Source organism: Mus pahari, chromosome 19 (assembly GCF_900095145.1).
Source record: "Mus pahari chromosome 19, PAHARI_EIJ_v1.1, whole genome shotgun sequence".
Lineage (NCBI taxonomy): Eukaryota > Metazoa > Chordata > Mammalia > Rodentia > Muridae > Mus > Mus pahari.
In genome coordinates, this window is record NC_034608.1 from 81,554,669 (window position 1) to 81,567,716 (window position 13,048).

Here is a 13,048-nt window from a genome sequence, read left to right on the forward strand (position 1 = left end):
AAAATCCTTTACAACTGTTGTCTTTTCAATATACTGGAGAAAGAAAAGTATTGTTTTTTTCTTTCACGGTGAGAATGTAAATGTGTTTTTACTTTCATTTAACTTTCAAGATAAATGACTAAAAATGTCTTTTGAAGACGTTCTGACTCAAGATTCTCAAGTACAGAAACTAGGTCTATAATCCTCACTTCATTCCCATCAGGCCTGGAAGCCCTAGCTTTTAGTGAGCAGCACAGTTCATCGGAAGCAGTGAACTCGGCGGACTTAGGACCGCGCGGAAGCCAAGGTTCCTCCGCAGTTCCTCTCCTCCAGCCCCTGGGAACCCGCGTCCGGTCCGTGACGTCGCCGGCCCTCCCGGAAGTCCCGCGAAGGATGCCGGGGGCGTGTCTTCAGGTCGCTCCGCGTGCGGTTACCTGAGAGACGCGCGGGTTTCCCGCGCGGCCGCGATGGCGAGCTCGGCTTCTCAGGAGAACCTCGCGCTGCTCTGCGGCCCGGGAGGCGCCATGGAGGTGGTGGAGGCCGCCGCGCAGCTGCAGACGCTCAAGTTCGGCGGCTCCGGCCAGGGGTCGGCCGCACCGCCGCCACCCGAGGAGCGCCGGGAGGTCCTGCCGGCCGGGGGGCAGCGGTCGCCGGCCCCGGAGCAGCCGCCGGCGGCCGGGGAGCAGAGGCCGCCAGCCCCGGAGCTGCCACCGCCGGCCCCGGAGCAGCCGCCGCCGGCCCGGGAGCAGCTGCCGCCGGCCCCGAGCTCGGATGCCGGCGGAAGCCCACCGAAGCCGAGCGGGGCCTGCGTCACCGGGCCGGACGCTGCGGGGCTGCCGCCAGTGCTGCAGGCCTCGGACTCGTCGGACTCGGATTCGGACAGGTGGAGTGCACGAGAGCCCGGGGCGGTCGGGGCCGGGGACGCGGGGCCTGGGGAGCGGGGCGTGCGGGGGAGCGCTCTGCGGGGCGGCGCAGCGGAGCTCCGAGCCACGTGCTTTCTGGGAGCTGGGACCCCGGGCTCGCCGGAGTGCCTTCCACGGTCCCAGCTTACTTCTGGGAGTTCCCACTTACAGTCCGCAAAAACGTACGAGCGAAGTTAGTAACCTGTTGGCAGTGTCGAAGTCTCGACGTTTGTAGATTATTTGTAAAATGACTCTGCTGTGTTATCATCATAGGAACTCAGTTTAACATGTACCAAGTTGGGGTTAGAACTTCTGAATCTTGTTTCAGTTCAGAATTGCTACGTTTTTCGTCGAGACTACTTTTTTTTTTTTTTTTTTTTTGAAACCTCACGAGTTGAGGGTCAGGAAAAGGACTATTTTTTTTTTTTTTTTTTTTTGAAACCTCACGAGTTGAGGGTCAGGAAAAGGATTACTTTATGTTTCAAAGTTCATTCTCCCCCTTGCCAGCGAGGATCTGGTGTAGCCCAGACTGGTCTGTAACCTGGGAGGCTGACGTTGAACTCCTTGGTCCTCTTGTCTCCACCCTCCCAGTGCAGGGTTTGTACAGCCATCCACTACTGTCCTCTATAAGTTGCTTCTTGACTGTTAATGGTAATCTGTAGAATCTTCATAGGGAACTGGATTCTATGAAAATTGCAAACCAGTTTTTATGGTATTTGGGGCTCTGTGCTTTCCACAGACATTTCCTCTGTGTGTTCATTGAGGAAGAAGGCCCAGAATATAGAAGGTTATCAAACTACAAATGTTTGAGTAAGCATGGGGGGAGGGGGTTTCAGAAATTGGGACAGTTTTAGGAAACCACTAAGAGAGACAAGGGAGAGGGAGAAGGTGTTGGTGGAGGGAGCTAAGCCAATTATGAACAGCTTGGTTTCCTGGCAGTTCTAGGATGGTAGTTATCTTGTAAGCAGAGCCTGCACTATTGGGGAACAGATACAGGAGGTAGACCAGGAGCCAGAGTTGGAAGGGAAGCATGGGATGTAGTCAGTACTGTTGGGAATTGACTTCTGACCCTGTGGCCGAGGATACTAGATAACCTGAAGAAATGGAAAAAGGTACTGCTTTTTGCCTGTGTGCTAGGTAGATAAGGTTTTGTTGATAGAACCATTCATTTCAAGTTTTTGATAGTGGTTGTTCGACTTTTTCTGGGGAGACGTGAACAGACATCTTTTCATTCCAGTTTGTGCACCCAAGCCTAGCTGCATGCACGGTATTGTGCTTCTATGCAAGAGCATGGGTGACTCAAAGGTAGCTGTCTCAGGGAAAGCCCACGTAGCCTGGGTGACAGAAGAGCTGTATCGATGGAGCTCCTTGCTGTGGTGGCAGCTCTACCAGCAGTCTGCCCAGCAGTGTGCAGCTTTTAGAACTTCAGGTTAGGGCCTTGTGAGCTTCACTAGTTCCTTGAGTCTTCTAGGCCCTTCTCCTCCCTCTAGGAGCCAGGGTTTCATTTGGGAGGAAATAGTTACACAGCAGTAGCCCAAACTAGTTTTTAAGAAGTTGTGGGCAGCCTCCAGTAGCAATCTGAAAAGTGCCCTGGAGAATCAGGAAGGAGAGTGATTTGGTAGGCGGGGTGACCTGGCATACGTGTCTTCTAGGCTGAAGCACTGCAGGCAGATGGTGGAACAATTGCACAGTAGTGAACATACCAGGAGTTGAGAAAGTTTCATGCACTGGGAGGATAGAATTAGGCTTCATGTATGTAGTGGGAGTAGCAAGGTTCTCGAGATTACCAGAAACCTGATCTTGAGACGGTCTAAGGCTGACATACAAAGGAGCATGCCTTTTTTAAAATTATTTATTTATTTATTTATTTATTTATTTATTGAGACAGGGTTTCTCTGTGTAGCCCTGGCTGTCCTGGAGCTCACTCTGTAGACCAGGCTGGCCTCGAACTCAGAAATCCGCCTGCCTCTGCCTCCCGAGTGCTGGGATTAAAGCCTTTTTTTTTTTTTTTAATCTTGTCCACAGTATAGATATTTTGGAGGAGAATTAACATTTTTCTCTGAATATTTTCTTAGTTTTAAGTACAAATCCATATAGCTACTGTCTCGGTATTTTCCTAGTTGAATGTTATTGGAACATTTAAAACTTTCATCTGTTATAATTGAACAATTTTTTTGTCATATAGCATATTCTGATCATGATTCGACTCCCTTGTCTCCTCCCAGATTTTTCTCACCCATCCAAGTTCACACCTTCTTTCCCCATCTCTTTAGAAAGCAAATAGGCATTCTCTCTCCCGGGTCTCAGGTGGCTAAGGGTGGCTTCAGACTTGAGTTTCTGATTCCCCTCTTCTGGGAGAGCGGAGGTTTCAACCATGCACCATCAGAATTGGCTCAAAGTGAATGTTCTTTTATTTGAACACAGCACTAGTACCAAAATCATAAGTACAGTCTTATAAGATTATTCTTAATCTCTTGTCATGTTTATGTCAATTTACATCAGTTATAAGTTTTTCCTTTAAAACAAGAGGGGGAGCTCACTTGGATGAGTGGTCACAAGAATGCTAAAGTAACTGCAATGGAGTGGAGAGAAGTTATGGGAGAGGCTGTGCTTGGTATTGATACAGCTATTACAGAAAAGGTGGGGATGATGAGGAAGTAGAATAGGTTAGGAGACTGGACTTTATGATTGACCAAGTAAGAAGTTTTAAAATATCCCAGGGTCTCACCTACCATGACTAGAGGAAGACTGAGTAGTGAAATAAAAAGAGATGTTCCAGGAAAGAAACCCATTCAGTAAGAAGAATGATTTTTCCCTCCTTGCTCTTAGCTTGATGGAGATGAGGTATGTACAGTTGATACAGTCATGATTGTCTAGGTATTAAAACTCTAGGATAGTAATGTCAGGACTGAAGACGGAGGCATTTATTTGTACTTGGTTGAAGATTGAGATTGCTGGAATGAATGTTTTATGCCTGATGAGTGCGGGGGGGTGGGGGGTGACTATGGGTAAAAAACACTGGCTGAAGTAAGGAAGCTAGTCAAGTCAAGCCAAAGAAGTTTTCAGAGTTGAGTGGTCACCATGGCAACTTGGAGGCATTACAGGGTGAGAAGAAACTCATTGAATTAAGTAGTCTCATTCATACAGACAGGTACTTGGCCTAGTGTTATCATTAGTTACTGATTGTCACATGCTTGATTATATTTGTAGAGATTTATAACAAGGTACTGTTGGCCCAGAGAGGGCCCAGGTTTTTTGTATATTTTTAGTAGTTATATAGCCAGTGCCAAAAAATGGCCTCTCCCCACAATTATTCTTCATCCTAGTGTTACTCTGACCTTCTCATGACCTTTCATCCAAATGACTTCTGTTCTTGCTTTAAGTCAAGGATTTTAAAATGAACAAAACTGTGGTGTACATCTTTATTCTGGCACTTAGGAGGCAGAGGCAGGCAGATCTCTTGTGAGTTCGAGGCCAGCCTAGTGTACAGAGGGAGTTCCAGGACAGCTAAGGTTACAGGAGAAACTGTGTCTCGAAAAACCAGAACAAACAACAAACTAATATTCCACCAACAAAGTCAGTTTGGAAATGTTAGTTTCCTACTTGAAACAAGGTTTTATTTTAATCATGATAGTACTTGACCAAGTTTTCAACTTTTCCTCTATAGTGAAACAGATTCAGATAGCTCAAGCTCCTCGTCATCGTCGTCTTCATCTTCATCCTGTGTATCACTCCCTCCTGTGTTGTCAGATGGAGATGAGGATGTCCAAGTTGAGAAAGAAAATAAGAATTTTCCTCTTAAAACAAAAGATGAATTGCTTCTTAATGTAAGTACTTACGTTGATTGTTCCAAAAATGTAGTACCTCCTCTTGGCTTTTTGCATGTACCCCTGATGGGCTTTGGTAGTCTTCTATAAAAGGCTGCTTCTAACCCTGACACTTGATACTTAACTGATAGTTCTTGTTGAAGCATTCACTTCTCTTTGGTGACTCACTTGTTTTCAAATCTTTAGAATACCTTCTAGGCTGGATGTAGGACAGTCAGTTTTGGACCACTAGCATGCATGAAAAACCTAAGGCTCTGTGTTCATTTTCTAGCACTACCAAAACAATGTGGAAAATACTGTACTGGCTTTTGTGTCACGTTGTTTTGTGACTTTTTGTGTCAACTTGACACAAGCTAGACTCATCAGAGAGGAAGGAGACTTAGTTGAGGAAACTCCTCCATGAGACCCAGCTATAAGGCATTTTTTTCAATTAATGGTCCTTTGGGGAGGACCCAGTCCATTGTGGGTGGTGTAATCGTGGGTGTGTGCAGGAAGTAGGCAGAGCCAGTCAAGGAAAGCAAGCTAGTAAGCAACACCCCATCCATGGCTTCTGCTTCAATTCCTGCCTCCAGGTTCCTGCCCTGTGTGAGTTCCTGTTCCGATTGACAGTGATAGGAGGTGTAAGCCCTTTCTCTCTGACTTGCTTTTTGTCATGGTGATTGATGGAAGCAGTGGAAACCCTCACTAAGACACCAGTTCCTTTGGAGTTCATGGCATTCCTTTTGTTGTTGCTGCTCTTGGTCCACAAGTCAGAAAGTTTCTTCCAAAGTAATTGAAACCTTTGGAATTAATTCCATTTAGATAATTAGAATGCAAAATTCACTGTGTTTATGAATTGTGTTGTAAGCTTTTTTAGTTTACCGAGTCACTTGAAACCTCATAGTCATTATTTTAAAACTCATTTGGGAAACAAGTTACATTGGCACCTCATTGAGGTGGTTGGCATAACTTTTTGTGGGATTATTTTATCGTACAGTGTGTAAGTCTGTAGTTTCAGAGGATAGTCTCAGATAGTACAGTCCAGGCTAAATTGCTTATATTTGGTCTAGTCTGTGTACATGAGTTATTATCAATGCTTTTTAAAAAGTTTGGTAATCATTGCCTGTAATGAGTGTAAAAGACTAAATTAGTGACTAGTTTAAGATGAAATCTGAAGGCTGTGTATTTCTTGGCTAGATTCTACCAATATTATTGTTCATAGTAAAGATTTTTGTTTTATGTAGGCTTGGCATTGTAGGCTTTTGGATTAGTGTGCCATGGTTTATTTGTTAGTAGTTCATGATGGGTTCTGGCAAACAAAGGCTCATAATCAAGTATTTCTGAAAGTACTAGGAAACCTGGTGTCTGTTTTACCTGTATTCTGATGATCTTTCAGAAGTTTGCAGATTATAAAACCAGCAAGTAAGGAGATTTCCCTGTATGGTTTGATTTGCTTTATTGAGTCTGAATTTTTAACATTGGGAGTCCTTTGAATTTCACACAAAATCTTACTCTGTGTGTGTGTGGTGGAGGTTTCTAAATAGAATTGGCCACACAGGCTTTGTGATTTGAGGAGTGAGTTGATACTGATGTTTGCATCTCCCTGGTACCATGAAGTAGTTGGCCCCGATGACCTGATGGTAGGTTCTTGGTCAACAGTAGTAATGATTACAGGATGAATGTGAATAGGTGTTCTTTCTTCATTGGCAGGATGAATGTGAATAGTAATGATTACAGGATGAATGTGAATAGGTGTTTTTTCTTCATTGGCAGGATGAATGTGAATAGGTGTTTTTTTTTCATTAAGAAATTGAAACATACCTGTAACATTTGCCAGGTACTTGAAACAAAACCAATCATGTCCCTACTTTTTATCTAATGGAAAGATAGTAAATAGAGCAGAAACAAATTTTAATTGCTAGGAGTTCTGTGAATTTTTTCCCCTTAGGAGTACATTGTTGTCTTTTAGAACTTAGAACAGTGACCAGTGTGTTCCTTTTTGTGCTATTTCTAAGAGATCTTTTGGAAAAGATGTAAGAGGCACTGTGGTGGTTTGATTAGGTATGGCTCCCATAGAGTCATGCATTTGAATACTTGGCCTATTAGGGGTATGGGCTTGTTGGGGCAGGTGTGGCCTTGTTGGAGGAAGTGTGTCACTTTGAGGGTGGCTCTGAGGTCTCAAACTACACCCAATGCAGAAAACAGGCTCTTTCTGTCTGCCTTTGGATCAAGATGTAGAATTCTCAGCTCACCCTGCCATGCTCTGTGCCATGATCATGATCAACTAAACCCTGCACCTAAACACCTGCCAGCCTAAGTTAAATAAATGTTTTCTTTTATAAGAGCTGTCTTGGTTGTGTTGTCCCGTCTCAGCAATGAAACCAGACAGGCACTTAGAGTTTTTAGTTAGTTTGGTGTTTTTAGTATATAATTTACCTATGCTTTTATCTTCATTGGTGTTTGCCTACATGTATGTCCTCTTGAGGGAATCAGAAGCCCTTGAACTGGAGTTACAGACTGGTGTGAGCTGCCATGTCGGTGCTGGGAATTGAATCCAGGTTCTCTGCTGGTTTTTGAGACAGGGTTTCTCTACATAGCCTTGACTGTCCTGGAATTTATCATGTAGACTAGGCTGGCTTCGAACTCAGAGATCTGCCTGTCTCTGCTTACTGAGTTCTCAGATTAAAAGTACACTTACATCCATCGTATCCAGCAAGTTTTAAATTTTAAAATGAATGGATTTTTGATTGGATATTAACATATATTTACATGAATAGCATTAGAAAGGAAAAAAATACTGCTTGCTGCTTTGTTGCTAGAGGTAGTGGAGAGAGACATTATAATTTTCTGGTTTGCCCTAAATCTCTAACTCTGTAAGGATCTATTAATGACTCTGAAAGGATTCAAAAGTTCAAGACAGGAGGATCTTGTGTGTGTGTGTGGGGGGGGGGGGATTAGAGAAAATGAGCTGAATCCCAAGGATGATAGGACCTCAGCATCTTTCCTGCTCTGCATGCTTCTGTTCTTCTGTAAGGGTGGCAGTTTGTCCACCAATATGCATTTTTTATGAGGTATTAAAACAGCTATGTTCACCTGGTTACACAGCCTTGAACGAGTAATGGAGTCAGGGGAATGCATATTGAGTTGGCTTGGACATGAGCGTCATGGTCATCCGTATTTGTGTGGGCAAGTCTGTAGGAGGTGAGAATGTGGGAAAGTGAAAACTTGAGGTGTGTGGGCTCCTAGTGATAGTGGGAGTGCCTGTGAGCCACATGGCAGGAGGGGAGTGTGGATGTGTGTAGTGACAGTTTTGGAGTTTTGGTTTCTTAAAAAAAAAAAAAAACCACACACACACAGAAAAATTATAATAATGTGTTTTCATTTTAATCCCAGGTGTGGGAATGGTGCTGTTAAAGATTCTCCACAGCAGTTGCCTGGGATTTGCCTTGTGCTCTGGCTTGGGGGTGGGGGAGAGGGGCATGATTTTGCCAGCCGCAGATAATTCCTTCGATTGTATGACAGAGGGTGTATAAATGCTAGAGCCTCTAGAGGTGGACTGGGTTACTCGTTGTTGTGTGTTATGAAGAAACCAGAAGGAAGCAGACACTCTGACAGTGAAGATCAAACTTGCCCCAAGGAACTCGAATCACCAGGAAACAGCCTAAGTATAGCATTGCCTGCCCCCTTTCCGACCCCTGATTTCATTCAGGAATCTTTTACCTTTCCTCTCTTTTTCCCATCTTTTCTAGTATAAGGAGGTTGACAGGGTGAAAGAAAAGCAATGAAGAGTAGAAGAAAAGAGAACCCTCAAAGTAGCGACAGGCAGTCACAGATGTGTATTTGGAGGAGGGTGGGTATTGGGTTATTGGGATAGTTTTCTGACAGGGGATACTGAGCTCTTGGTGTTAACTGGTAAATGCAAGTACTTGGAAGTGATTGTGATGCTAAACTAAGGTTGGAATCTGTTGTGAGAAGACTTGACTTAAGAGAATGGAAAGATTTATTGTAAACTTGGGTTGGAAAGCGGGAACTAAGGCAGCTATTAGGTCATTATTGCTGTGCCTCTTCGATATTCTTCCATCTTCAATGGAAAGCACATTCTGTCTTTCCGTACTGCCTTCCTGTGCTCACCTTTAGATTGAACTTTCATTATAGCTTTATAGCAATATAAATGTGGCTCTAAATGTGGCATTTTCTTGTTAACTGGCTAATGTTTTGTTTCTTTTAGTTTGGGCCAAAATATTAGGTTTTTGTTTTTGTTTAATAACTAGCAATTTATTCTTCTGGGAAGTGTTCCCTCTTTGCTAAAACTATATGCCATAGGCTGTGAACTGTTAGGCAGTGTTAGCATGTCTTAGTGTGGAGCAGCTTGATATAAGCAGTCGATTAATTTCATATCTAATGAAATTGAGAAGCAAATTAGTTGTTTTTGCTAAATGCTCTAAACAGTTAATGGCAACTTTCAGCTTTGGGTCTTAGGAATGTCTGGATCATGGACACACCCAGTTTAGTGCAATTTTATGTTCTATTTGCTTTTAAGGTGTTCATCTTTGAGGATCGATCTCTTCGCATTTGCAGAACATCCTCTTCCCTCAGGCTGCTTTCAAGCAAGAATGCTGCCTCTGCCTCCTTAAGTCTTTCCTATTGTATGAAAACTAGAACTCAGTTGTCTGGCTATAGGTTGAGCATCCTTAATGTTAACCATAGAGGAACTGAAAAAGTAACCCTAATTGGCCCTCTTGATGATGTCACAATTCCAGGCTCTGATGTGTGATTTAACTCATTGCATTTCTTCAGCGTAAACCTTAGAATGCAGAGAGGTTGTTGCAGAACCTGCACAAATGTAAACGAGCATATGCATCGCAGCCTTATGTAGTTGGGGTTCCTAGGTTCCTGAAAGGAAAGACGGGGTTTGGATGGGAAAGGCGGCAAGAGAAATAATTAGACCAAGACAAGTTTCTGATCAAGGCCTTATGTTTGCTTGTGAGTCTGAGCTTATAAAGGGGGGAACCCATCCCCCACCCACACCAGGATCCCATGGCTTTGTCAGGATAGTGTCAGGAAAACAGGTTCAGCCTCTCAGCAGGTAATGGCCTCTTGCAGGAAAGTTTCAGATGTGGCAGACTTTACCTAGGTCAGGAGACTCCACCCTAGGTGGGCTAGCAACTGTGGCAAACCAGGTCTGAGCCAGCCTGCTCAAGGCTGCACGGAGGACACAGCCTTAGAGTCAGGTTAAGCCCCACAGCATTGTGTGTCACTGAAATAGAAAATTAGATTCTTTTTGAAATTTTTTTCCAGAAACTTCTGCTCTTAAGTCTTCTTTCAAATCAATCAAATGTAATTGAAAATGTAAATTATTAAAAACAATAGGGATGCTAATGTTTCAAGCTATGAACTAGAAATAAATTTTATACATGGTTGCATATTTTCTTATTTGCAAATTGTGACTTCAGTGCTTATGTGCAGTATTTAGTTGGGATAATCATGTGTGTTTATGTATATGGTGCAGCATGACCAGCAAATGTTACACGCTGGTCAGCAGTTGATGAGAAATTTAACCTTCTCACCAAGATTTCCTTGATTTATTTATTTATTTTTAAGAAATGTACTTTGTATTTAGGTTGAGGACACCATATCCACCTGATTTTGCTAAATCATGCATGCAGCCATGTCTAAAACGTCTTCACATGAAGGAAAGAAATACCTGAGCCACTTCAGGTGGTTAGAAGTTGAACTGTTTCACACCTGCCTGATGTCTCACTCCTGTGAAATTGTACTATGGTCTACACTAATCATTATTAAGTGAAGACGTGTTTTCCAGGGTCTGACTTACTTATCATTTTGTCCTAAATATAGGGAAAAGCTTCTTTAAGTTTACGATTCTGGGTAGATTTGGAGTTTACTACAATCTAGCCTGGATACAAATGAAACTTGTCACGATGCCTGATATTTAGCAGTGTCTTATAGATTCAGAGGAAGATGGTATTTCATTAGTATTTGGTGTTATGAAATAGTCAGAATTTTTTTAAAGGAAGAATTTGTCTTTCACTGTACAGGTGATTCCATAAAGCCCATATGCAGCATGCTGGAGATGTAGCTGTGATAAAGCACCTACTTTAACACCCACAGGGTCCTGAGTTTTAGCACCATATATACTTATTCAAGGCAGTAAAATGAATGATTTGCTAAGCATCCAATGAAGGTTTTTATGTACTACAGCATCCTTTCATTTCCAGTGTATGTACATGTATATGAATATAATTATATGGAACCATTCCATGTTCTTACTTTACCTGACACGTTTGTCTAGCTCTGAAGTGTGAGGAGACATGTAAGTTGAAAGAGTACCAGAATTAGTGACAGTTTCAGAGGGGTACTGTATGGTGGTAAGCAGTAGGCCTATAGAAAGAGAACGCAACTTGGCTTGCAGTGCTAAAGGAAGGCGGCAGGGCTACACAGACCACCCAAGACAGGGTGATTCTATCCTGTTGTAGTCTCAGTCACTGGGAACTCACAAAATGAACATTTGTTCCTTTCTCATCCACGCAGCTGATGTTGGTAGTTCTAAACTGAACTTTTTTTTTTTTTTAAACCTTTAAACATTTTAGATACATGATCTGAGGCAGTCATAGTACCTTTTCTCTTAGTTTTATGTAAGAACTTAAATGAAATGTACAGTCTCTGGTGACAAGAGATAATGCTTAGAGTTTGTTTTAAGATTTTTTTCCATAGGCACCATCTTCCCAGCAGTCACTTGGTTCACCTCCCACCTTTACTTGTTACATCATTTTCCATATAAATAAGGACAACGCCCCTTCCCCTCTCCTTCTCCCCCTCTTCTCTCTCTGCCACTACTTTTTGTCTTTCTTCCAATAAAACCTCTTCCACCTGGGGAAAAAAAGTTTTTTTTTTCATACTGAAATATAATTTTAATTCAGTTTTATAGTTGAGTTCTGAGTCTTTCACAGTTTTTGTGTTTTGTTTTTTTTTGTTTTTGTTTGCTTGCTGTCTGTTTCTGAGGCAATGGCTCATTATGTAGCTCTGACTAGCCTTTGGCCTTGAACTCTCAGATCTGCTTTTCCCTGAGATTAAAGGTGCCCACTCTTGAACTTTGAGTTTTGTTGACAGTCACTTTAGAGAAAAACAGAATGAAAACATAATCATTGGAAAAGGAAAAAGAAAATACATTTCAAAGAATCATTGACATTTTTAGGTGTAACTATTTAATGGCTGACCTGAGACTGTTTGGTATCATATAACAGTAATTAATAAGGGAACTAATTATGCGATCAGTACACAGATGGCTGAGTTCTACAGAAATCTGTGAAGCTTCTCCTGGAGAAGTTGAAAAATTATTAATGAAATATTAAATATGGTCATAGATACCACAAATTGTACAGACCTAATCCATTCTTTTTTTTTTTTTTTCAGTATGTTTTACCAGATAATAGGAAAAATAAAAATTGAGTCATGGCTCTCAGTACTCCAGAGATTGGATCCTACTTTCCAAGCATATCTGAACAGTGAAGGCTCACCTAATAGCTTAAGGTAATTGGCATGCATTCTTCTCCAGTATTAAGAGAAAAGGGGCCAGGTAATTTATTCCATTTCCCCACTTTTCTCAGTTCTGCCCAAACTAGTACTGGAAGGGAGTTTTAATTCTTTTTTTCTCAGCACACTCTGCTACTCTTACTCCAATTTTGTGAGTTAAAACACACGTAAGATTCTTCAGATAATTTTACCTTAGATATCAAATTGACTTGTTTTTCTTTTTGTTTTTCCGTAGTAAACCTTCACAAAAGAGCTAGGGAAATCCAAGCCATTGTAGTGGATGAATACCATTTCCTAAGGGGCCTACTTGTGGCACAGTAGCTCCTTACATTTTTGTTCTGCAAGTTTTGCTTTTAGTAGGATATATTTTGAATGTTGTATGTTACTCGTTTGAGTATTTTGTTGAACAGAAAACCTTGTATACCTCCCAGATGTTTACAGAGTCAGAATACAATATTCTCACAGCAAATGTTCCATGACTATTTCAGAAGTGTTGTTAGGTTCTTTTTGTTTGCTTGGATTGCTTTGCTATGGGCAGTTTCACTGTTTAGCTCTGGCTAGCCTGTATCTCTCAGTGTAGATCATGCTGGGCTAGGACTCAAAGAGAGCCACTTGTCTCTGCCTCCTGAGTGCTAGTATTAAGGGGAGGCACCATCACATCATTCCTGGGTCTTGTGATTTTATGCCTTGTTCAGAAGTAATTTATCAGCCGGGCGTGGTGGTGCACGCCTTTAATCCCAGCACTTGGGAGGCAGAGGCAGGCGGATTTCTGAGTTCAAGGCCAGCCTGGTCTACAAAGTGAGTTCCAGG

General features: G+C 42.4%; 1 protein-coding gene across 2 annotated transcripts in view; it reads left to right on the forward strand.

Annotated features, from left to right (window-relative positions):
- Positions 1-382: 382 nt before the first annotated feature.
- Naf1 (nuclear assembly factor 1 ribonucleoprotein) overlaps positions 383-13,048 on the forward strand; it is a 63,778-nt gene continuing 51,112 nt past the window's right edge. For both annotated transcript variants that reach the window (XR_003842568.1, XM_021219628.2), the window contains exons 1-2: positions 383-862; positions 4,549-4,708. Coding sequence is in view for 1 of the 2 variants with exons in the window: in XM_021219628.2 (XP_021075287.2) it covers positions 447-862; positions 4,549-4,708 (576 nt within the window). In the remaining variant the exon portion in view is untranslated. The remainder of the gene's footprint in view (positions 863-4,548; positions 4,709-13,048) is intronic.